Raw genomic sequence first — 25516 nt, forward strand, 5'->3', positions numbered from 1 at the left:
AGGTTGATCCATTGAATGCGGAGGCTGGTTGGGGGGGGGATATGGGGTGGGGGAAGGTGAGGACAAGGGGAACCGGATCATGGTTCAGGGAGGGAGGGGAAGGAGTGAGAGCAAAAGCGTGTGAAATAGATGGGACACGGTGGAGGGCCCTGTCGACCACAGTGCGAAAGGTCAGAATTCCAGAATCAAGAGAGATGTAAACAGAACTTTGGTTTCTTAACTAACCATTAGTTAAACATTAACCCCACCCCGTGACACATCTGTTTGCGGCAGGTCTAAAGAATGCTTTGCAAGGAAATTACTAGGAAACTGACCAATGCATAGGGTTTTCACTTGGCAGGGTACCTGCCTGTATAAAACAATCCTGCTTGTCACAGCTATAAACAATGAGTCATTGGCCCAAGCTCTGAAACTTTGTAGATTAAGAATGCAGACAGCCCCAGAAATTAGACTGTGTGAGGTCTCAGATCGGCCGTGTGGTGCATTGTGATCTACGTCTGGGCTTTGTCTCACTCCCCAGCCCCTGTGCCTGGCACCTGTCTGGTGACTGTCTCACTCCCTCGCTCCTGTGTCTGGTTTCTATCTCACTCCCCAGTCCCTGTGTCTGGCGTTTGCCTCACTCCCCAGCCCCTGTGTCTGGTGTCTATCTCATTCCCCAGCCCCTGTGTCAGGTGTCTGTGTCACTCCCTAGCCCTTGTGTGCTGCATCTGGAGTCTGTCTTACCCTCTGGCTGCTGAGAGCTGTGTTCGGAGTCTGTCTTAACTACCCCCATGTGCTGCGTCTGGTGTATGCTGTCTGTCTCACTCCACAGCCCCTGAATGTGTGAGGTCTCACTCACTTCCCAGCTGCCCTCTGAGCTGTGTATATTCCATGTAAACAGTGAGTTCTCTCTCTGGCTTTCTCTGTGCAAGGGTTAATGCAAGTCTAAGCAGAAAATACTGTCTATTGTATTTTCCATAAAAGTCACTGTGTGATTAAAAATAATGACTGGCACTTTCCACTTTTGGACTTCGGATTTGCTGTGCTGAGAAAACTTTTTTTTAAAAAACCATGTCAATTTCTAGATTGGAAGCCCAGCCATCACTTTAAATGTCCATTCCCTCCACCATGAGTGTGCACCATCTATGGAATCCCCCACTCTACTTTGAATTGTGCCATGGGATGTTTTATGCCCATCAGAGAGGGCAGCTGGGGGTCTTGGTTTAGTGTCTTATCTGGAAGATGGCACCACTGATAATGCAGCACTCCCCCAGTTATCAGCCTGATGCTTAAGCTCCGGGGGGTGGAATTTGAATCTACAGCCTTCTGCCGAAAGGCAAGGGTGCTGCCTGCTAACCAGGGCTAGAGTGGAATGGTCAAGGAAAGGGTTGGTGGGGTGTGGCAACAAGTGGAGGAGATCGTGAGCGTGAAAACGGGAAAGATGACAAAGTGCTAGGTGAGTTAATTGGGAATAGCGTCCGAGTCAGCAACGGCAGCTCGGTGTCCTTGCGGGACTTTTCCCGGTGGGATCCAAATGGAGCGGTCCCCTCTCCATTGTGAAAAACGACTGAACGAGGGAGAAGCACTGGATCGCAAAGGGTTAAACTTGTGAATAGTTTCGATAGATTAAATAAAGAGTCAATAGCCCAGAGGCCACAGATCTAATGTGATTGGTGAAAGAACCAGAGGTGCTATGAGGAAAAACCTTTTTACGTGGTGAGTGTTTAGGATTTGGAATGCGCTGCCTGAGAGTGTGGTAGTTGCAGATTCAACAGTAGCTTTCAAAAGGGAATTGGATCAATACTTGAAAAAGAAAAAAATTGCAGGGATAAGGAGAAAGTGTGGCGGGGAGCGAGACAAGCTAGATTGCTCTTTGAAAGAGCTAGTGCAGAGTCGTGGGGCCGAGTGGCCGACCTTTGCACTGTACTGCTCTGAGATTCGATGAAAGCTGACTCGAGCATGAAATAAGCAGTCACTTTCTGATGCTCAGCTCCTGAAACCTAGCCAACCCTTTCCCACATATCACCTTGAAACAACAGCAGAGTCATGGCTGACTAACATCAATCCTTTTTATAAAGTGTTTACTGTTATGTTTTTCACTCAGGCTAGGCTGTGGAGTGGATGACTCACCAGAGCTGTTGTACAGAGATAGGCATATTTTCCGTCCCTGTTTTGCTGAGCTCCAGAATCATGCGGAATATTTCTTGTTGCGCAGCTATCTTACTGGTGCTGAACAAGGAATTTTCATCCCTTCCCATCAATCTTTCCTCCCGAGCATTAGGATGTGCAAGAGCGTTCAACTTCATCCTATTTGGGTAAATCCTTGAGGGGCAAAAGTTCACAGGGCTACGGGGAAAGAGCAGGGGAGTGGGATTAATTAGTTCCCTCCACCAAAGAGCCAGAACAGGCACAATAGGCCGAATGGCCTCCTCCTGTGCAGAATGATCCTATGATATTGAGGGAAATCTTCAATTGCTCCTATCACAGCGTCTAAGTGCCCCTTTTTGTGGTAGTGTTGAGGTTAATGTACTGGAGTGGCAACCTTGGATGAGTAATCTGGACAGCATTGCTGAAAACAGAGTCATTTTGTCAAAGCTTTTCGTCTTGCACTCATCAGGACAACTCGCAAGAATACCAATGTGAGGGAAAGCAACAAATTCATACTGCATGAGAAGAGAGTGGTGATTGGTTGGCAAGTGGACTCTGATTGGTAGAGGTGTTGCCATGGAGAATGCACCAGTTTATGGTGACTGACAGTTAACTGCCAAGCTTTGTTTGAAATTTAAACCAGGCAGCTTAACTCTGATTGGTCAAGGCATTGCCCCGAGGAATGAAGCAGTGAATGGCTGTTTAGCTGAAACAGGCACAATGTGTGTACATGTTCTTTCTGTCAATCTAGAGTGTGTGAGTTTGGGAGTTTGAATTATGTTTAAAATAAAAACAAAAATTGAAAAAGAAACTAGTGTTGATTCAAGAGAAGCTGTTGGATTGTTGTAATCTGCTGTCCTTATCCATGCTGGTCTCCATATTTTATTAAGGCCCTGGAGAAGGTGCAAAAAAGACATGAGAGGATCAGGAAAGATTGAACAGGCTGGGGTTCATTTCTCTAGAAAAGAGAAGGCTGAGGGGATGATTTGATCGAGATCTTTAAGATTATGAAAGGGTTTGATAGGGGTAGACACAGAGAAGACGTTTTCACTTGTAGCCATAATCAGAATGGGGAGACCATAAATATAAGATAGTTACTAAGAAATCCAATAAGGAATTCAGCAGAAACTTCTTTACCCAGAGAGTGGTAAGAATGTGGAACTCACTACCACAGGGAGTGGTTGAGGTAAATAGCACAGATAGTGTCAGGCGTCCGCTATGTGTCAGTGGGAGCACTCTCACCTCTGAGTGAGAAGGTTTAAGTCCTGTTCGAGGGAAGTGAGCACAAAAATCTAGGCTGACACCCCAGCACAGTGAGGGAGTCCTGCACTATTGGAGGAGCTGTCTTTTGGGTAAGATGTTAAGCCAGGGGCCCGTCTGCCCTCTAAGGTGGGTGTAAAAGATCCTATGGTACTCTTTCAAAGAAGATCAGTGAAATTATGCCTCAATCAATATCGCAAAAAGTCATTACCACATCGCTCTTTGTGGGATCTTGCTGTGCGCAAATTGGCTGCTGCGTTTCCTACATTACAACAGTGACTGCACTTCAAAAAGTACTTCATTGGCTGTAAAGTGCTTCGGGGCATCCTGAGGTTATATAAGGTGCTATATAAATGCAAGTCTACCCTTTTCTTTTAGATGGATTTAAGGGGAGGGTAGCTAAACAAAAAACAGAAGGATTATGGCGATGAGGTGAAATGCAGAGGGCCCGGGAGGAGGCTCCTGTGGAGTTGGGCCGAATGGCCTGTTTTCTGTCCTGTAAAATGCGGCCTAACCACAGCTTGCTGAGATTTGACTGGCTGCCAGATTGCTTGCAGGGCTGACAGATGGAGAAGTTCACAGACTGAGCAAATATCAACTGCACACAGCAAGTGTTGGCCAAACAATTGGAGGATTCCTCAGTGCCGCAGAACAGCGGAGCGCCTTTTGGGAAGATGCCAACTGTTTCGGTTGTTATGGTAACCAGTTACTGGTAAGCAGCGATCAAAGAGAGAGAGTTGGGGCCATTAGTGGGACCAGCTGTTGAGCTGCTGCTCACCTCAAACGCTTTGAAGTCCTTGCTATACCTCGGGCGTGACTTCTCGGCCCAGCTTTTATTTCCCTCACCATTCCATTCCCACCACCATTCTCTCTTGAAAGTTTTGGCTCGTACTGAGACCCCATAAGCCACCGGAGTAGGCCATTCAGCCTCTTGTGCCTGCTCCACTGTTCAATTAGAATATGGCTGATACCTCAAGGAATAAATTTGGCCTACATCCCTCAATATCCTTATCTAACACAATTCCGCCTATCTCAGCCTTAAATGCTCCAATTGGACCCTTGGAATCTGTTCCCGCATGTGGTAGGAGTACAAAGTCAGAATTTTTATCCTTGTTTTCAATCCCTTCCTCTCCCCTTGTCCCTCCCTATCTCTTCAACCTCCTTCAACCCTACATCCCTCCAAGATCTCTGCTCTTCTTCAATTCTGGCCTCTTGCGCATCTCCAATTTTAGTTGTTCCACCAGTGGCGGCCATGCCTTCAGCTGCCTGGGCCCCTAAGCTCTGGAATTCCCTCCCTAAACCTCTCCGCCTCTCTCTCTCCTCCTTTTAAGATGCTTCTTAAAACCGACCTTCTTGACCAAGCTTTGGGTCACCTGTCCTAATGTCTCTTTCTGTGGCTCAGTGTCAGAACTTGGTTTGATAACGCTCCTGTGAAGTGCCTTGGGATGTTTTACTCTGTTAAAGGTGCTATGTAAATGCAAGTTATTGTTGTTGACAAACCACCACTGTGCGTTTCCAGTGTTTTTGTATTTTGGTTCGAATGCCCCAAAATCAGTACACAAATTTGTATTTAAAACAATAAACTGCTTCACATAAAGCCAAACACCACATCAAACTAGTCGGGTTAAAAATGTTGTTGTGTGGACCGGTTGCAGATTCGGGCCTTGTATTGCCCTGTGTGTCGAAGATTAAAGGGTGATCTAACTGAGGAGTTTAAGATGATTAAGGAATTTCAATGGGTAGATAGAGAGAAACTATTTCCAGTGGTGGGGGGAGTCCAGAACAAGGGGGCAGAACCTTAAATTTAGAGCCAGGCCGTTCAGGGGTGATGTCAGGAAGCCCTTCTTCACACAAAGGGGAGTGGGAATCTGGAACTCCCCCCCAAAAAGCTGTCGAGGCTAGAGGTCAATTGGAAATTTCAAAACTGAGATGGATAGATTTTTGCTTGGCATGGGGATTGAAGGCTGTGGAACCAAGGTGCGTAGATGGAGTTAAGATACAGATCAGCCAGGATCTGACTGAATGGTGCAACAGGCTCGAGGAGCTGAATGGCCTCCTCCTGTCACCATGTTTCCTATGGACTCTGACTTGGGAATTCAAGGTACAAACAGAAAGATGAGCCTCTATTCCTCAGTTTGGTAGGTGCTAAATAGCCCCGAGCTGCAAACAATTAGAATTTTTAACACAGCTTAATGGAGCAATGCAGCTTCTTAATGACTGTGTGAGTCACTCTGCAGCAGCCATAGTTACTGTGCTGACTGAACTCCCAGCTCAGAGCTCCTCCAATGGGTCTGTCAAAGCTCTCTACCCTGCTATTGTATTTAGCGTCAGTTCAAAGTTCTCATCCTTTGTGTTTAAGCATTCTCCCGAAGTCATGATGCTATATAAATCCCCCGTCCTCTAAGCAGACTTATGTTAGATGGGGTGCTCAGTCTTATATGAGTGGTTAGATTGGGTTTTTACGAACATACATACAAACGTGCGAATGAGGAGCAGGAGTAGGCTATTCGGCTCCTCGAGCTTGTTCCGCCATTCTATAAGATCATGGCTGATCTGTTTGTGGACTCAACTCCACTTTCCTGCCTACTCCCTATACCCTTGACTCCCTTGTATGTAAAGAATCTATCCACCTCTGCCTTAAAAACATTCAATTGCCTCCAGTGGTCTCTAGAGAAGAGACTTCCACAGACTCGTGACCATCTGAGAGAAAAAATGTCTCCTTATCTCTGTCTTAAATGGTAGACCCCTTATTTTTAAACTGTGCCCCCTAGTTCCCGTCTCTCCCACAAGGTGAAACATCCTTTCAACATCCAACCTGTCAAGTCCCCTCAGGATCTTATATGTTTCAATGAGATCACCTCTCATCCTTCTAAACTCCAATGAATACGGGCCCAATCTGTCAAACCTTTCCTCATACGATAACCCTCTCAGCAATTTATCTTTACATGTCTCATTCGATGGAATATTTTGTCTTACAGCCTCTTGCTTGGCAAATCTTATACCGTTCACCTGTTATCCATTTTTCCTATCTTGTCCAGTGCCTTCCAATTCTGTCAATACTATAAACCGTCTGCCACTCATTCAATCATACATTCATTCTCTCATTCAACTCACCCCCTACTTTGGTTTCACCTGCAAATTTGTCAAGCTGTAGAGATAATTATTGCAGTGTCTGTATTATATTAGCATCATGTATTTCTCCCAATAGTCTCTTCTTTAACTCCCAGTGGTGCAGTATCTCATCCCCAGTGTAAAGACACTTCCCCGAAACTGTCTCCTCACTCACGCAGTGACAATTTTGAATGAATGAATGAACCTTGTCACTGACTCGGCAACTGGAGATAATGATCTCTGCTCCAGCGAGCAAAGTGTCAGCATCTCCAATCTCTTACAGCCTCTATTGAGAGACAACAATCACTCATCATTTCACACAACCCAACACATTTAATGTTAAATTCAGCTCCAACAGCAGCACCAGATTTCAATTAAGCCACTTCCGTCAGAACAACGTTTTCTAATATCTCATTAACTCAATCGCCGTCACCACTAATTAATTAATTAATGCATCTGGTTGAAAATCCCCTTTTCCCATCTGCTTCACCTGTCCATCAGATCTGTTGCTTCCTCCTATTATCCTTCTAAACTCTAATATTTTTGCATTTCTTTACTCGATTCATAACATCAAGCTCGCTCCCTATCTTCCAGCACTTTTTCGGGGTTCATCTTTGCACTCATTGAAGTGAGAGGAGTTTTTTCATTTTAGGCACTCACTGCCTTGTCAAACACTCCCAGGGCAAGTACAGCACCTGGTGCGGAGGGGCATGGGCCGGCAGGAGGATCTCCTCGTCGGTCTGCTCCTGACCTGGCCAAGGTGGCAATTCACTGGTCGGGGGGTCCGTCGGGGGGTCCGTCCTCCCCGATTGCCTGCCCCTCTTCCGCGGTTACGTTCGCGCCCGGGTGTCCCTGGAGAAGGAGCATGCGGTGTCCGCCGGTACGCTTGAGGCCTTCCGCGACCGGTGGGCACCGCAGGGACTGGAGTGCATTGTCGACGCCGAGAATGGCATTTTAATATGAGTTTTTTGTTTATTTCTGTTTTTAATAAAGTTATTTTAAAAATATAAGTATGTATATAAAGGGGGCCTGAGCAATTAGAATTAGAATTAGAACATTACAGCGCAGTACAGGCCCTTCGGCCCTCGATGTTGCGCTGACCTGTGAAACCATCTGACCTACACTATTCCATTTTCATCCATATGTCTATCCAATGACCACTTAAATGCCCTTAAAGTTGGCGAGTCTACTACTGTTGCAGGCAGGGCGTTCCACGCCCCTACTACTCTCTGAGTAAAGAAACTACCTCTAACATCTGTCCTATATCTATCACCCCTCAACTTAAAGCTATGTCCCCTCGTGTTTGCCATCACCATCCGAGGAAAAAGACTCTCACTATCCACCCTATCTAACCCTCTGATTATCTTATATGTCTCTATTAAGTCACCTCTCCTCCTCCTTCTCTCCAACGAAAACAACCTCAAGTCCCTCAGCCTTTCCTCGTAAGACCTTCCCTCCATACCAGGCAACATCCTAGTAAATCTCCTCTGCACCCTTTCCATAGCTTCCACATCCTTCCTATAATGCGGTGACCAGAACTGCATGCAATACTCCAGGTGCGGTCTCACCAGAGTTTTGTACAGCTGCAGCATGACATCGTGGCTCCGAAACTCGATCCCCCTACTAATAAAAGCTAACACACCATATGCCTTCTTAACAGCCCTATTAACCTGGGTAGCAACCTTCAGGGATTTATGCACCTGGACACCAAGATCTCTCTGTTCATCTACACTACCAAGAATCTTCCCATTAGCCCAGTACTCTGCATTCCTGTTACTCCTTCCAAAGTGAATTACCTCACACTTTTCCGCATTAAACTCCATTTGCCATCTCTCAGCCCAGCTCTGCAGCCTATCTATGTCCCTCTGTACCCTACAACATCCTTCGGCACTATCCACAACTCCACCGACCTTAGTGTCATCCGCAAATTTACTAACCCACCCTTCTACACCCTCTTCCAGGTCATTTATAAAAATGACAAACAGCAGTGGACCCAAAACAGATCCTTGCGGTACACCACTAGTAACTAAACTCCAGGATGAACATTTGCCATCAACCACCACCCTCTGTCTTCTTTCAGCTAGCCAATTTCTGATCCAAAACTCTAAATCACCTTCAACCCCATACTTCCGTATTTTCTGCAATAGCCTACCATGGGGAACCTTATCAAACGCCTTACTGAAATCCATATACACCACATCCACTGCTTTACCCTCATCCACCTGTTTGGTCACCTTCTCGAAAAACTCAATAAGGTTTGTGAGGCACGACCTACCCGTCACAAAACCATGCTGACTATCGCTAATGAACTTATTCTTTTCAAGATGATTATACATCCTGTCTCTTATAACCTTTTCCAACATTTTACCCACAACCGAAGTAAGGCTCACAGGTCTATAATTACCAGGGCTGTCTCTACTCCCCTTCTTGAACAAGGGGACAACATTTGCTATCCTCCAGTCTTCCGGCACTATTCCTGTCGACAATGACGACATAAAGATCAAGGACAAAGGCTCTGCAATCTCCTCCCTAGCTTCCCAGAGAATCCTAGGATAAATCCCATCTGGCCCAGGGGACTTATCTATTTTCACACTTTCCAAAATTGATAACACCTCCTCCTTGTGAACCTCAATCCCATCTAGCCTCGTAGCCTGAATCTCAGTATTCTCCTCGACAACATTTTCTTTCTCTACTGTAAAGAAAGGCCTCCTCGACATGAAGAATATAAAAGGGGCCTGGGGTATAAAGGCCACAAAAGAAAAAAGAAGAAAAAAAAAAAACGGGGTTCGAAACAGAGTAAAGCTCCCTCTACACTGTCCCCATCAGACACTCCCAGGCCAGGTACAGCACGGGGTCAGATACAGAGTAAAGCTCCCTCTACACTGTCCCCATCAGACACTCCCAGGACAGGTACAGCACGGGGTTAGATACAGAGTAAAGCTCCCTCTGCACTGTCCCCATCAGACACTCCCAGGACAGGTACAGCACGGGGTTAGATACAGAGTAAAGCTCCCTCCACACTGTCCCCATCAGACACTCCCAGGACAGGTACAGCACGGGGTTAGATACAGAGTAAAGCTCCCTCTACACTGTCCCCATTGAGCAGCTGCACCTGTGCTGCAGCAACTGCAGAGTGGAGAGTGGAGACTGCAGCAACTGGAGAGAGGAGAGTGGAATAACTGCAAAGAGGTGACTATAGAGTGGAGACAGCTGCATTTACTGAGGAACTGTTGCACTTTTTCAAGGATTAAGAAGACCTGCAAGTCATTTTGGAGAGGTGGGTGTTGGAGCACCAGAGAACTGTTGGTTGTTTGGACTGTTGGGGGAGGGGGGAGGCACCGGTAGATCCAGGGGTGAGGCTGCCAAATTCTATAGGGAGCCCTTGTATTTGGTCTTGTGTTTATCTGCCATCCTGCACAAAAGGGGCTCCCTCCCCACCCCCAACTGTGTGGCTCAGGACGGCTGGAGCTGCCCGGCTGAAGACTATCTTTATACAACAACTGAAAAGGGAGAGAACCGGGCGGCTCTCGCCGACCCGGGCGAAGAGCCCTCCCCTAACTGGAAGATTGAACTGTAGACTCTGCAGGAAGGTGCTCCAACCACCAAGTGAACTGTAACATCCTCGCAGCTGTTCTCTCTCTTCCATCAGTCGGCCACCTATCCTTTCCTCTCCTTGTCCTTTTCAACCCTATCCTCCTCTACTCCCATCCCCACCTCCCCCATCATATTGTTTGTGTTAAAGAAAACTGTCGTGTGCTTTGTTTCTTGGGAGTGGGCGTAGCTCTGCGAGCCCATGGCAAGCCCCTCTTCGCCGGTGGCGGGGCCTTCCCGTACATATGCTGCTGCGGCTGCTGCAGCTGCACCTGTTGCCCCGTCACCGTTTGCTTTATTAACATCGAAGCATGGGGTCAAGAGCTACGTCCACCCGAACATGACTATAGAGGCATGCGTGAAAGCAATGGCCGAGGTTGTCGGCCCTTCGGCCATTGTTGCAGCCTCTAAAATGTACGGGAAGGCAGTGTTATTCCTGAAGACCGAGCGGGCGGTGTCCCTGGCTCTGAGCAAGGGGCTCACCGTGGGCGGGACCTTTCTGCCAGTGGACCCCCTGGAGGCCACTGCGCAAAGGCTCATTCTATCCAATGTCCCGCCCTTCATTCCTGGTGAGCTCCTCCTTCCCCACCTGCACCATCTGGGGGAGGTAAAGACGGGGCTCACCCCAGTCCCGCTCGGTCTTCGGGAGAACAGCCTCCGACACGTGTACTCCTTCCGCCGCCAGTTATTCATGCAGCTGGCGCGGGAGGAGGTGACAGAGGGCCACTTTAATGTAGAATTCCAGGGGACGGCCTACCGAGTCTTCTGGACCTTGGACGGGGTGCGGTGCCATGTCTGTAAGGGGGTGGGGCATGTTCGTAAGAACTGCCCCAACCTCCCGGCTGCCAACTCCAACTCGGCGGCCCAGGGTGGCGACGCTGCACCTCCTCCCAACCCCCCTACACCACCACCAGATACCATTCAGTCGGTGCCGGAGGCTGTGGTTTTCACGGCCTCCGGCAGGGAAGGGGGTGACCGTCCAAGTGGAAGGAAGGCGCGGAGGAGAAATAAACATCGAGAGGCGCGTCCCCTGGACACCGTGACACTACCCAAGTCTGAGTTCAGCACAAAGCCCAATCTCGGGAAGTTAACTTGCCCCAGGGCTGGGCTCAGGCCCAGGGTGAATAAAAAAAAGGAGAGTGTGGAGGTGGAGGTCTCTGATGATATGGAGGTCTCTGAGCCTCTGCGCCCTGGTGGGAAAAAGAGAAGGCACCCCTCCACAGAGGTAATGAGGGGCCCTGAGGCGCAGGGCTCGTCTGTTGGAGGGGAGCTGTCTCCTGTCTTGGGTCCCCAGGTTTCCCCTACCGCTATCACCAAGGCTACAAAGTCCGGGCATGAGCTCCCTATTCCTCAGGATGGAGGGGAGGGGAAGGCCCCGGTACATGAGGCCCCTCCTGAAGGAGTAAGTGGGGCCCTGCTTGTAGTGGGGGAGCCTGGGGATGCCGCCCATTCTGCCACTGCTAATGGGTCGGGTGCCCTGAGTGAAGGGGAGGGCAAGGCCCCAGAGGGTCGGCCCTCCCAGCCGGAGTCCACCACCAACCTAGAGACACCCGACCCGGTTATAACCGAGAATGCTGCCCCATCTGCTGGGCCTGTGGGTGCTGACGGAGCGGGAGATGGCCTCCTCTCTCCGCCTCCAGTCTCGGCTCCGGCTGGTTTTCCGGAGTCGGGAACTTCTGTCTCCCCTGGACCACTCATTGGCCTGGGGACGGAGGTGGAGGGGGGTCCTGAACCGCTGGTGCCTACAGGCTCCAGTTTCACAATAGAACCCAGAGAGGACTCCTCCGCCATCGATCCTGTGGGTGGGATCGCGACGGAGGCGGGACCAGCTGGCGCGGCCGGGGCGTCCGCCCCACAGTGTGCGGTGGGCGTGTCGGCCGCTGGCGGTGACGACCCGTAGGAGGATGGGGATTCGGTGGGGGGCATGGAGGATGATCTTGATTCCATCACCAGTGAGGTGGTGGAGTCCCTCGTGCCTCCCACCGAATCTCCTCTCATCCCCACGGTGGAACTCCGGGATTTCCTCGCGGTTTGCAGGGGCTGCCGCAATAAAGTTCAGCTGGCCCTCGACCTCTGGTCGAATCTGGCGCTGATCATCCAGTCCGTCCGTGCTGCCCTGAAGATAACGGGCAAGCGCGCGGGCGTGAAACTGGTTGAGAGGCGCCGTTTCAATGTGTTCCTCAATGGGTTGCTGGCCTTCCACTCCCTCCTCACAGTGAGCTGTTGATGACGGGTTTTAAGTACCTTTGACATGAAGATAACCATAGCCAGCCTCAACTTCAACGGCAGCAGGGGGTCTCACCGCAGATTTCACAATCTCTCAGTCCTTAGGGAGGGGAGATACGCGGTGAGCTTTCTGCAGGAAACCCACACCGTTCCGGGAGACGAAGCCACCTGGCTCCTGGAGTGGCAGGGTGAGGTCTACATGAGTCACCTCACCCCTATTTCTAGTGGGGTGGCTATCTTGTTGGCTATCTTGGACTCTCCGACTTTTCAGCCGGAGATCTTGGGGGTCAAGGAGCTAGTGCCGGGCCGCTTGCTCCACCTCGCTGTTCGCCTGGGTAGCGTGCCGCTCCAATTTGTGAACGTGTACACGCCCAGACCTGGCGCGTTGCAAGCGCGCTTCTTTGAAGAAGTGTCCGCTCTCTTGAGCTCCATCGATAGTGGCGAGTGCATCATCCTCGGGGGGGATTTTAACTGCACCCTCGAGGTGGGGGATCGCTCCGGTCCCCAGCGCGGCCAAGCGTCGGTGGAGAATTTGAGGGGACTGATCAGCTCCCTTAACTTGGTGGACGTCTGGCGGAATCTCCATCCCGACTCCAGCGCCTTCACGTGGAGGTCTGGAGGAGGGGGGTCGCGAATCGACCGCCTCTACATTTTGCACGCGTACGTCTCCCGCGTCTCGGCGGCCTCCATGCAGCTGGTGCCGTGCTCGGACCACCACCTGGTGTGGGCGGAGTTCACTCCGCTCCGCACGCAGGCGGGGTCCGCATACTGGCACTTTAACAACCGGCTGCTGGAGGACGAGCGATTTCGGGACTCATTCTGTCGATTCTGGGCCGACTGGAGAAGGAAGCGGGGGGCTTCCCCTCCTTGAGGCTATGGTGGGATGTGGGCAAGACTCACATCCGCGTCTTCTGTCAGGAGTACGCGAAGGGGTCGACCAAGAGGCGGGAAGCCGAGATCGGGCGCCTTGAGAGGGAGGTGCTCGACTGGGAGTCCCGCCTTGGTCATGCCGTCGTGGACCCGGCCCTGTGGCAGGCGTACAAAGAGAAGAAGGGCACGCTGAGGGACCTGCAGCTCATAGGGTCCCTAGGCACGTACATGAGGTCGCGGATCCAGATCCTGGAAGATTTGGACCGCGCCTCACCCTTCTTCTACTCACTGGAAAAATGGCGGGGGGGTCCGTAAGCAGCTCGTTGAGCTGCTGGCCGACGACGGATCCTCCATCACGGATCCGGAGGGAATGGGCCTCCTGGTCCGTACTTATTACAGTGCGTTGTTCTCTCCGGATCCGTCCAGCGAGGATGCGCGCAGAGTTTTGTGGGAGGACCTGCCGCAGGTCAGCCCAGAGGGCGCCGAAGGATTGGAGGCTCTGCTCACGTTGGCGGAGCTGACTGGCGCCCTCCACCAGCTCTCGAGGGGCAAATCCCCAGGGCTGGATGGGTTGACCGTGGAGTTCCTCAGGGCGTTCTGGGACGTCCTGAGGGACGATTACGCGCGGGTCCTGGGGGAAAGCCTGGCGACCGGGGAGATGCCCCTCTCGTGGTGCAGGGTGGTCATCGTCCTGCTGCCGAAGAGGGGCGATCTCCGCCTGCTTAAAAACTGGCTTCCAGTTTCCCTCCTCAGCACGGATTATAAGATCTTTGCCCGGGCTATGTCTACCCGCTTGGGCTCCGTGCTGGCCCACATGATCCACCCCGACCAGTCCTACACGGTCCCGGGCCGGTCCATCCAGGACAACGTCCACCTGGTCCGGGACCTGATCCATCTTTCCCAGAGCACTGGTCAGTCGGTCGCCTTTCTCTCCCTCGATCAGGAGAAGGCGTTCGACAGGGTGGATCACGATTACCTTTTCGGGACTCTGCGCGCTTTCGGACTCGGGCCGCATTTCGTGGCCCGGGTCCGACTTTTATACGCCGCCGCAGAGTGTCTAGTCAAAGTTAACGGGTCCTTGACGGCGCCCCTTCGCTTTGGGAGAGGAGTGCGTCAGGGATGCCCCATGTCCGGCCAATTGTTTACCATCTGCGTGGAGCCCTTCCTGTGCCTGCTTCGCAGGAGGTTGACGGGATTGGCTCTGCGCGAGCCGGCCATGCAGGTCGTCCTCTCAGCTTACGCCGACGACGTGCTCCTCACAATCACAGATCCCGTTGACTTGCGGAGGATGCGCGACTGCCAGCAGACCTTTTCTGCCGCGTCCTCCGTGAGGATCAATTGGGAGAAATGTTCCGGACTCCTGGTTGGTCAGTGGCGGGTGGACTCCCTGCCGGAGGAGATGACACCTTTTGCGTGGAGAACCACGCACCTCCTCTATCTGGGAGTCCACCTTAGCCCCGCTGAGGAAGCCTGGCCGGCAAACTGGCAGGAGTTGGAGGCGAAAGTCATCGCTCGGCTGGGGCGCTGGACAGGACTGCTCCGAGTGCTTTCCTACGGGCCGAGCACTGGTCATAAACCAACTGGTGGCCTCCATGCTGTGGTACCGGTTGGTCACTTTGGTCCCGCCCCCAGCATTTGCCACCAAGATTCAGAAGAAGCTCATCGATTTCTTCTGGTGCAAGAGGAAACACTGGGTCTCTGCCGTGGTCCTGAGTCTCCCGATTGAGGAGGGCGGTCAGTCGCTGGTGTGCGTCCGCACCCAGGCTGCGACTCTCCGCCTTCGGACCCTGCAGAGATACTTGTACCTCGAGGGTCCTCCCAGATGGTGTGCGCTGGCGACGTTTTTTTTCTGCCAGTGTCACTGCCTTCAAGACGACACGCAGCTCCCGGTGGAGTCCGTTAGCCGCACCTCTCTGAGGGAGTTGCCTGTCTTTTACCGGGATCTATTCCGAGTCTGGAACATGGTCGCCTCCAGTCAGTGCGCTCCCCCGCCGGCGGAGGAGAGCGCCTCGGCTGTCCGGGCGGCCGACTCCGGGGACGGTCCGGCGGGCGGAGGAGTAGCCGAAACCCCTGGGACGCCCCTCACTGCGGGTGGCGAGGGGGCTCGTGAGTGCGGGGCGCTCCCGGCCGAGCTGACTCCCGCTCGGCCGGAACTGCTCATCGGACCCAGGCCCCGAAACCCTCCTCGGGAGCCGGTCCCGCACAACCCGAGCCGCCTCTCGGAAATGCCCTCCGTGCCATTCCAATCGGCGCGGAGGGGTTTCCTGTACGGGCTGCTCCTGCACACTCTCCACTTCCTCGCCCTCGTCAGCCGGCCGGATACGCCCTGGCGGTCCGCGTTGCCATCTGGCGGCGAGGGGAAACCCCGATGGAGGTCTCTCTACACGGGAGTCTTCCCCCTTTACATCGGGGACTTGGGATGGAGGGTGCTGCACAGAGCAGTCCCGTGCAATAGACTTTTAAGTAGGTTCACGGACTCCCAGGCCAGCTGTACTTTCTGCGGCCTGGACGAGTCCGTGTTCTACGTTTACATGGAGTGTGCGAGGTTGCAGCCCCTATTTGAGTATCTGAAGGGGCTGCTCCTCAAATTCTGGCTGCACTTCAGTCCCACGCTCCTGATCTTTGGGCACCCGGTGCGGAGGGGCTTGGGCCGGGAGGAGGATCTCCTCGTCGGTCTGCTCCTGGGCCTGGCCAAGGTGGCAATTCACAGGTCCAGGTTGCGGGCCGTCGGGGGGTCCGTCCTCCCCGATTGCCTGCCCCTCTTCCGCGGTTGCGTTCGCGCCCAGGTGTCCCTGGAAAAGGAGCATGCGGTGTCCGCCGGTACGCTTGAGGCCTTCCGCGACCGGTGGGCACCGCAGGGACTGGAGTGCATTGTCGACGCCGAGAATGGCATTTTAATTTGAGTTTTTTGTTTATTTATCTGTTTTAATAAAGTTATTTTAAAAATATAAGTGTGTATATAAAGGGGGCCTGAGGAATAAAGGCCCCCTCGACAAAAAAAAAAAAACGGGGTTAGATGCAGAGTAAAGCTCCCTCTACACTGTCCCCATCAAACACTCCCAGCAAGGGTTTGGCTGCTGCCTGATTGAGGACTGCTCAGTGGTTAACGCGGTTCAGCTGACTGTGGCTGTGTGCTGGAGACTGTTTGACTGCTGCAAGGAGAAAGACTGAGATTGAAAGGAAGGTTTTTCCATGTATCCTTAATACAAAAGAGGAAAACAGGAGGCCAAAAGAACTGACAGCTCTTGTGAGTTTGACTTTTTGAAGCTCTTTCATTGATTGTTGTGGGAGGGGCAAAGAAGAGTCCTGAAGACCTTGGGTTCGGCCGTTTTGTTTGAACAGGGAGCTCCTGTGTTTAACACCATTGAATAGGAGCTTCTTCCCCACCCCAACGACCTAGCTTGGGATAGCTGGAGCTGCCCAGGTGAAGAGACTTTCTCTTTTCTATTTTCCCTCAACACTGGAAGCAAAGTGTGCCTGGGCAGCTGTCCCAGGTGAAGACATCGCCCCCTCCTCCCCCCCACCAACTGGAAGACCAGCGAAAGGACTACCTTGAAGTAACGTCTGAAAAGAAACTGATTCTTCCTGGCCTTCCTCTCCTTCAGCTTCTCTCCCTGTGATAACCTCCCAGCAAAATATTTGTGGGACTATTTTTTTTTTCCCCTCTCAACTCTGTTTTATTCAACGATGGGTGTGACTCTTCTACCCCATGGCTTCACAGTCCTCTCCAGTGGTGGGGCCTTCATATGCTGTAGCCCCATCAATATTTAAAATTTTGACTAAAAAGCATGGGGTCAAGAGTTACACACACACACACACAACTATGACTATTGAGGCTTGCCTTAAGGCAATGGCCAAGGTTGTCGGCCCATCGGCCTTTGTCGCAGCCTCAAAGATCATAGAATCATAGAAAGTTTAAGGCACAGGAAAAGGCCTGCTCTGTAGTTAAAAAGGTATGATGTACGGGAAGGCAGTGTTTTTCCTGTAAACCGAACGAGCGGTGGCCCTGGTCCTGAGCAGGGGCCTCACCGTGGGCGGGACTCTCCTGCCAGAGGATCCTCTGAAGGCCACTGCACAGTGTGTATCTCTATCAAACGTCCCGCCCTTTACTCCCCATGAGCTCCTCCCCCCCAACCTGCAGCATCTGGGGGAGGTGAGGTCGGGGATCACCCCAGTCCCGCTAAGTCTTCGGGAAGGCAGCCTCCGACATGTCCACTCCTTCCGCCGCCAGCTATTCATGGGCGTGGAGCCATTCCTGTGCCTGCTTCACAGGAGCTTGGCGGGTTTTGCTTTGCGTGGGCCAAGACATGCGGGTTGGCCTCTCGGCTTACGCCAATGACGTGCTCCTCACGGTCACAGATCCACAGAGTATGTGCGAGTGCCTTTTCTGCCGCGTCCTCCACGAGGATCAATTGGAGTAATGTTCCGGACACCTGGTGGGTCAGTGGTGGGTGGACTCCCTACAGGAGGAGTTAACACCTTTTGCATGGAGCACCACGCACCTCCTCTATCTGGGAGTCCACCTTAGCCCTGCTGAGGAAGCCTGGCCGGCAAGCTGGCAGGAGTTGGAGGCAAAAATCACCACTCAGCTGGGACGCTGGACAGGACTGCTCCGAGTGCTTTCCTACGGGCCGAGCACTGGTCATAAACCAACTGGTGGCCTCCATGCTGTGGTACCGGTTGGTCACTTTGGTCCCGCCCCCAGCATTTGCCACCAAGATTCAGAAGAAGCTCATCGATTTCTTCTGGTGCAAGAGGAAACACTGGGTCTCTGCCGTGGTCCTGAGTCTCCCGATTGAGGAGGGCAGCCAGTCACTGATGTGCATCCGCACCCAGGCTGCGACTCTCCGCCTTTGGACCCTGCAGAGATACCTGTACATCGAGCATCCTCCCAGGTGGTATGCACTGGCGACGTATTTGTTCCGCCAGTGGCACTGCCTTCAAGACGACACACAGCTCCCAGTGGAGAACGTTAGCTGCACCTCTCTGAGGGAGTTACCTGTCTTTTCCCGGGATCCCCGCTGGTGGAGGAGAGCGCCTTGGCTGTCTGAGTGGCCGGCTCTGGGGATGGACCTCACTGTGGGTGACGAGGGGCTCGGGAGTGTGGAGTGCTCCCAGCCGAGTTGACCCCTGCTCGACCGGAACTGCTCATTGGACCCAGGCCCCGGAACCCTCCTCGGGAGCTGGTCCCGCACAAACTGAGCCGCCTCTCGGAAATGCCCTCCGTGCCATTCCAAATGGTGCGGAGGGGTTTCCTGTACTGGCTGCTCCTGCACACTATCCACTTCTTCGCCCGCCGTCCAGACATGCCCTGGCGGTTCGTGTTGCCGTCTGGCAGCGAATGGAAACCCCAGTGGAGGTCTCTCTACGCGGGAGTCCTCCCCCTTTACATCGGGGACCTGGGGTGGAGGGTGCTGCACAGGGCAGTCCCATGCAATAGAGTTTTAAGCATGTTCACGGACTCCCAGGCTGCCTGCAATTTCTGCGGCTTGGCCGAGTCCATGCTCCATGTATATATGGAGCGTGCCAGGTTTCAGCCCCTCTTCGAGTATTCAAAGGGGCTGCTCCTCAAGTTTTGGTTGCACTTCAGCCCCATGCTCCTGATCTTTGGGCACCCGATGCAGGGGGGGTGGGTGTCAGGAGGAGGGTCTCCTCGCCAGTCTGCTCCTGGGCCTGGCCAAGGTGGCAATTCACAGGTCCAGGCTGTGGGTCTTTGGGAGGGTCCATCCACTCGGATCGTCTGCCCCTCTTCCAAGGTTACGTTCGCACTCAGGTGTCCCTGGAGAAGGAGCATGCAGTGTCTGCCTGTTCGCTTGAGGTCCTCCGCAACCGGTGGGCACCGCAGGGGCTGGAGTGCATCATTGATGCAGATAATGCTATTTTAATTTGAATTTTTGTTTTATTTATTCAATTTTAATAAAGTTATTTTATAAGATGCATATATGAGGAATCAAGGCCTCCTCGACAAATAATATATAAAAGGGGCCTGGTGTATAAAGGATCCCTAAATAAAAATAAAATGGGGTTAGATACAAAAAAGATTGGGTTAGATACAAAGTAAAGCTCCCTCTACACTGTCTAATGCCTGAGTGATGCTTGGCTGGGCACTGTGACTCGGAATAGGGCAGCTACCCCCCTCAGCTCTGGGGTGAGATGCTGCATCAAGGACGTGGCTTTCGATTGAAAATGACACTTGCAACTCTCATCAACAAGCATTGTTTATCAGCGGTACATTGAGGAGAGAGGGATTCAGGCGAAGGCATAACAGGGGCTGGTGATTAACACAGGGGTGAGATGTGGGCTGGTACTGACTCATAGTGTCACAGCAGAGGGGGGCTGCACACCCATTGCTCATTACAACAGATACTGGTCGAGCTGTTGGTGATGAGACAAAGGATTCCTTCTGCCTCCTGACAGAATCCCAACCTGACAGCACACAGGAGCTGAAGCCGAGGACTTGCGAGTTAAAAGTCTGGCAGTTGCCCTGGGTGTGTTGGGCAGTTGTGGTGCTGGTCCCTGGATTGGCCGAGGATTGAGTGGGCCCAATCCCACGGCGGGGGCAGCTGTTGTCCAATGAGAGGAATCCAGTTTTGGATTTTCCTTTACTGCCATAGCTTTTCTGCGGGACCTCTTGCACAGGAAAACATCCCAAGGCGTTCACAAGAGCTTTAATCAAATTCACGTTTAGAGTCCATCGTGCATCGGACGTTACCCCATCACTGTAGCCAGGGCAAAGCGAGCAATACCCAGTCTGAGGCGGAGGGAGTGATGGGCCCAACCCATTCAAGCCATCTGGCCAGTAACCCATGTGAGACAATGCCACTCCATCTGGAGTCTGGGACTCGTCCCCACCCTGAGCCCCTACTTTATGACTAACACTCCCTTTTCCTCCCCATATCATATGGTGTCGTTAACTCTCTCTTAAACCCCCAATTCCCCCTTCTGCATCCAGATCCTTTCTACCGCTGCCAACTCAACATCAAATCAGCCCTCTTTACTGGGACTCTGTGAACGAAAGGTCTTGCATTTATATAGCACCATTCACAACCTCAGGACATCCCAAAGCGCTTTACATCCAATGAAGTGCTTTCGAAGTGAAGTCACTGCTTAATGTCGGAAAAGTGGCAGCCAATTTGCGCACAGCAGTGAGATAAACGTGATCTATTTATTCTTTCATGTGTTGTGGGTGTCGCTGGCAAGGTCAGCATTTGGTGCCGATCCTTAAACGCCCTTGAACTGAGTGGCTTGCTCAACCATTTCAGAGGGCAGTTAAGAGTCAACCACATTGCTGTGAGTCTGGAGTCACATGTAGGCCAGACCAGGTAAGGACAGATTTCCTTCCCCAAAGGACAAAGGATCTTATTGAAACGTATAAAGTTCTTTTAAACATATAAAGTTCTGACAAAAGGTCATCGACCTGAAACATTAACTCTGTTTCATACAGTGCTTGATTCATTGCCACATAACAGACCTGTGAGCAAACTTATAGCTCATGGAATAAAAGGAACAGTCACAACATGGATATAGAATTGGCTGAGTGAGAGGAAACAAAGAGTAGTGGTTAATGGATATCTTTCAGGCTGGAGGAAGGTTTGTAGTGGAGTTTCCAGTCAGTGTTGGGACCCTTGCTTTTCCTGATATATATTAATGACTTAGACCTTGATGTACGAGGCACAATTTCAAAGTTTGCAGATGATACAAAACTTGGAAGCATTGTGAACTTTGAGGATAGTGTAGAACTCCAAAAGGACATAGACAAGTTGGTGAAATGGGCAGACAGGTGGCAGATGAAGTTCAATGCAGAGACGTGAAAAGTGATTCATTTTGGTAGGAAGAACATGGAGAGACAATATAAAGGGTACAATTCTAAAGGGTGTGCAGGAGCAGAGGGACCTGGGCGTATATGTGCATAAGTCATTGAAGGTGGCAGGACAGGTTGAAAGAATGGTTAATAAAACATGCAGTATCCTTGGCTTTATTAATAGGGGCACAGAGTACAAGAGCAAGAAAGTTATGTTAAACTTGTATAAGACACTAGTTTGGCCTCAGCTGGAGTATTGCATCCATTTCCGGGCACCGTTCTTTAGGAAAGACGTGAGGGCATTGGAGAAACTACAGAAAAGATTCACAAGATTGGTTCCAGGGATGAGGAACCTCAGGAACTGTTTTCCTTGGAGAAGAGAAGGCTGAGAGGTGATTTGATAGAGGTATTCAAAATCATGAGTACACAGGACAGAGTACACAGGGAGAAACTGTTCCCATTTGTGAAAGGATCAAGAACGAGAGGGCACAGATTTGAAGTATTTGTTAAGAGAAGCAAAAGTGACATGAGGAAAAACTTTTTCACGCAGAGAGTGGTTAAGGTCTGGAATGCACTGCCTGCGAACTTGGTGGAGGCAAGTTCAATTGAAGCATTCAAAAGGGAATTAGACAGCTATATGAAAAGGAAGAATGTGCAGGGTTACGGGGAGAAGGCAGGGGAATGGAACTGAGTACATTGCTCTTTCGGAGAGCCAGTGTGGACACGATGGGCTGAATGGCCTCCTTCTGCACTGTAACAATTCTGTGATCCTGTTTCTCTCTCCACGGATACTGCCTGACCTGCCGAGTATTTCCAGCATTTTCTGTTTTTTTATAGAGATATATAAATTTCTCAGAGGACATGACAGGGTAAATGCTGCGCTCCCCCAATTCTTGTCTCAGGAGCATCCCTGATTTTAACTCCACCATTGGCGGCTGTGGCTCCAGCTGCCTGGGCCCCAAGCTCTGGAATTCCCTCCCTGAACCTCCCCAACTCCCTCTCTTCCACCTACTTGACCAAGTTTTTGGTCACCTGTCCTAATATCTCCTCACGCAGCTTGGTGTCAAATTTTGCTTTATAACTCTCCCATGAAGCGCCTTGGGATGTCTCCTTATGTGAAAGGCACTGCATAATACAAGTTGTTGTCACTTTTATCGAATCAGAGCTGGATGCTGCAGTAATGTTTTTTTTCCGACAGTAGGTGGCGCCATTTTGTGGTATGCAGGGATTGGTTCCCTTGTTCCTGGGGTCATGTCGCCACCTGTTGGCCGTGGAATGGTATGGCAGGAACACCAGCTCTAACAGTTTGCATTTATATCCAATCGCAGAATCAATGGTTACAGCACAGGAGGCCATTCGGCCCATGCTGGCTCTCTGCAAGAGCAACTCAGCTAGTCCCACTCTATTGCCTTTTCCCTGTAACCCTGCAGTTTTTTTCACTATCTGAAAACCTTGTGAATCTGCCTCCACCCCACTCTGAAAGTGCATTCCAGATCCCAACCACTCGCTGCATCAGAAGGTTTTTCCTCATGTCGCCATTGCTTCTTTTGCCAATCACCTTAAATCGGTGTCCTCTGGTTCTGGATCCTTCCACCAATGGGAACACTTTCATCCTATCTACTCGATCTAGACCCTCAAGTTTTTGAACACCTCTATTTACTCTCTTCTCAGCCTTCTCTTCAAGGAGAACAGCCCCAGCTTCTCCAATCTATACACGTAACTCAAGTCCCTCATCCCTAGCGTCACTCTTACAAATCTCTTCTGCACCCTTTCCAACGCCTTCACATCCTTCTTAAAGCGCGGTGCCCAGAACAGGACTCAATATTCTAGTTGAGGCCGTAAAGTGCCTTAAAGGCAAAAAAAATCCCTTTAAGTGCTGAACAGAGGGGTTAGCGGGAGATCAAAACAGTTGCCAAGCCAAAGAAGTTGGATTCAATGAAAGTCGTCAAGCAGGAGAAGGAGGTGGAGGGGTTTAGGGAGGGAATTCCAAAGCTTAGGACCCAGACAGCTAAAGGTAAGTGCCAGGCATTGCTCAGTGGGTTTCACATTCTCACCTCTGAGGCAGAAGGTTTCAGTCCCCCCCCCCCCACCGCATAACCCAGTGCAGTACTGAGGGAGCGCCGCATTGTCGGGGGTGCCATCTTTTGAATGGGGCGTTCACCCCGTGGCCTCCCTTTGAAGATGAGCAGGGGAGTTCTCCCTGGTGGTTAACCATGGCACTGCCGCCGGTGGGATCTCGCTGTGCTCTGTCACCCTGCATTACAACAGTGACTACACTTCAAGAGAACTTTATGGACTGCAATGCCCTTTACCTTAGCCAAGTGACTAACGGAGCTGAATTCTGCTCACTTGGGAGAATAACCCAAATTCAGGAGAGGGGCACGCTCCCAAAGAGAGGCACGTTGTGGGCCGATCACGCGTTCATTCAGAAAGAAAGACTTGCATTTCTATAGCACCTTTCATGACCCCAGGCGCCAAAGCGAGTGAGGTACTTTTTGACCTGCCGTCCCTGCTGTAATGTAGGAAATGTGGCAGCCAATTTGCGCACAGCAAGCTCCCACAAACAGCAATGTGACAATGACCCAGGTCATCTGCTTTAAGTGATGTTGGTCCAGGGATAAATATTGGCCCCAGGAGACCGAAGAAAACTTCGCCACCCTCCTGCTCTTCTTCCAAGAGTGGCCGTGAGGTCTTTTAAATTCAACTGAGTCAGCCTAGAGTGGAAATTGAAACCTAGGCAGTATCTTTGTACTTTGGGACATTGAACAGTACAAGTATTGACATGAATGACCAAGCACTTAAATCACGTCAAGTTCAGAGTCTCACATTCCAATCGTGCAGCTCAACAACAGGTAAGGTGGATTTGCAGAAAATCAGTCAGGGCTAAATTGTTTTGTTTGACTTCGAAGATTGAGGCGATTTGGTTTTTGGGCCGAAGGAAACTAAAAAAAAACAAGCTCCTGAAGGCATCGGTGAACCGCTTCTGCAAGATGGCGGGAGAGACTTCAAGGATTGGCGCCTCTGCGTCCGAATGAGATCTGACAAGACATTGTCAGATGAGGCCTGGGCAGATGTTCCCCCTAATTTCTTCTCAGCTTGCCAAGCGCGGGTGATTTATTTATTTATTTAAAGCCGCTTCAAATCTTCTTCTGCGGCCCAGACAAAACTGCGCTTCAACGGCTGCTTTCGGGCCGCGAGCCCAGGTGACGGTTGGTCGGGGCGGGATTCCCAGGGGTGGTGGGAGGAGGAGTTGGGTGGAGAGAGTATGGGAGTGTGAGTGTGGGGGGAGGAGGAGTGGAGAGGAGGAGGGAGTGAGGGAGAGGAGGAGGAGGAGGAGGGAGTGGGGGGGAGAGGAGGAGTGGAGTGGAGGAGAGGAGAGGATAAGGGGGTGAGGGAGAGGAGGAGGAGGGAGTGGGGGGGAGAGGAGGAGGAGGGAGGGAGTGGGGGGGAGAGGAGGAGGAGGGAGTGGGGGGGAGAGGAGGAGGAGGGAGTGGAGGGGAGAGGAGGAGGAGGGAGTGGGGAGGAGGGAGTGGAGGGAGTGGGGAGGAGGGAGTGGGGGGGAGAGGAGGAGGGAGTGGGGAGGAGGGAGTGGGGGGGAGAGGAGGAGGAGGGAGTGGGGGGGGGGAGAGGAGGAGGAGGGAGTGGAGTGGGGGGGAGAGGAGGAGGAGGGAGTGGAGTGGGGGGGAGAGGAGGAGGAGGGAGTGGAGTGGGGGGAGAGGAGGAGGAGGGAGTGGGGGGGAGAGGAGGGGGAGTGGGGGGAGAGGAGGAGGAGGGAGTGGGGGGAGAGGAGGAGGAGGGAGTGGGGGGGAGAGGAGGAGGAGGAGTGGGGGGAGGGGAGAGGAGGAGGAGGGAGTGGGGGGAGGGGAGAGGAGGAGGAGGGAGTGGGGGGAGGGAGAGGAGGAGGAGGGAGTGGGGGGAGAGGAGGAGGAGGGAGTGGGGGGAGGGGAGAGTGGAGAGGAGGAGGGAGTGAGGGAGAGGGGGAGGGAGTGAGGGGGATGGGAGAGGGGGAGGGAGTGAGGGGGAGGGGAGAGGAGGTGGGAGGGGAGCGGAGGAGGGAGTGGGGGGGAGGGGAGAGGAGGAGGGAGTGGGGGGGGAGGGGAGAGGAGGAGGGAGTGGGGGGGAGGAGGAGGGTAGTGGGGGGGAGGAGGAGGAGGAGTGCGGGGAGGGGAGGGGAAGAGGGAGTGGGGGGGAGGGGAAGAGGGAGTGGGGGGGAGGGGAAGAGGGAGTGGGGTGGAGAGCAGGAGGAGGGAGTGGGGGGGGGGAGAGGAGAGGGAGTGGGGTGGAGAGCAGGAGGAGGAGTGGGGGGGAGAGAAGAGGGAGTGAGGGGGGAGAGGATGAAGAGGGAGTGGGGTGGAGAGGAGAAGGGGGGAGAGAAGGAGGGAGAGGAGGAGAAAGTTGGGGGGGAGGGAGAGGAGGAGGGAGTGGGGGGAGAGGAGGAGAAAGTGGGGGGGGGAGGGTAGGGAGGAGGGAGTGGGGGGGAGGGGAGGGGAGAGGAGGAGGGAGTGGGGGTGAGGGGAGGGGAGAGGAGGA

General features: G+C 52.3%; 2 protein-coding genes across 4 annotated transcripts in view; one reads left to right on the forward strand and one right to left on the reverse strand.

Annotated features, from left to right (window-relative positions):
• LOC137357363 (neurosecretory protein VGF-like) overlaps positions 1-802 on the reverse strand; it is a 50379-nt gene extending 49577 nt beyond the window's left edge. The window contains exon 1 of the mRNA XM_068023632.1: positions 724-802. The gene's annotated coding sequence lies outside the window, so the exon portion shown is untranslated. The remainder of the gene's footprint in view (positions 1-723) is intronic.
• The window catches only part of LOC137357364 (probable N-acetyltransferase 16), a 60280-nt gene that overhangs the window by 2874 nt on the left and 31890 nt on the right, over positions 1-25516 (forward strand). Inside the window, exon 1 of one of the 3 annotated variants that reach the window (XM_068023633.1) lies at positions 23733-23838. The exons of 1 other annotated variant lie outside the window; for it this stretch is intronic. In XM_068023633.1, coding sequence (XP_067879734.1) covers positions 23769-23838 — 70 coding nt within the window. In that variant the 5' untranslated portion in view covers positions 23733-23768. Of the gene's footprint in view, positions 1-23732; positions 23839-23869; positions 24096-25516 lie in introns of those variants that run through there. One more of the 3 variants, XM_068023634.1, reaches the window with a different exon arrangement.

This window comes from Heterodontus francisci, chromosome 48, assembly GCF_036365525.1.
Source record: "Heterodontus francisci isolate sHetFra1 chromosome 48, sHetFra1.hap1, whole genome shotgun sequence".
Classification (NCBI taxonomy): Eukaryota; Metazoa; Chordata; class Chondrichthyes; order Heterodontiformes; family Heterodontidae; genus Heterodontus; species Heterodontus francisci.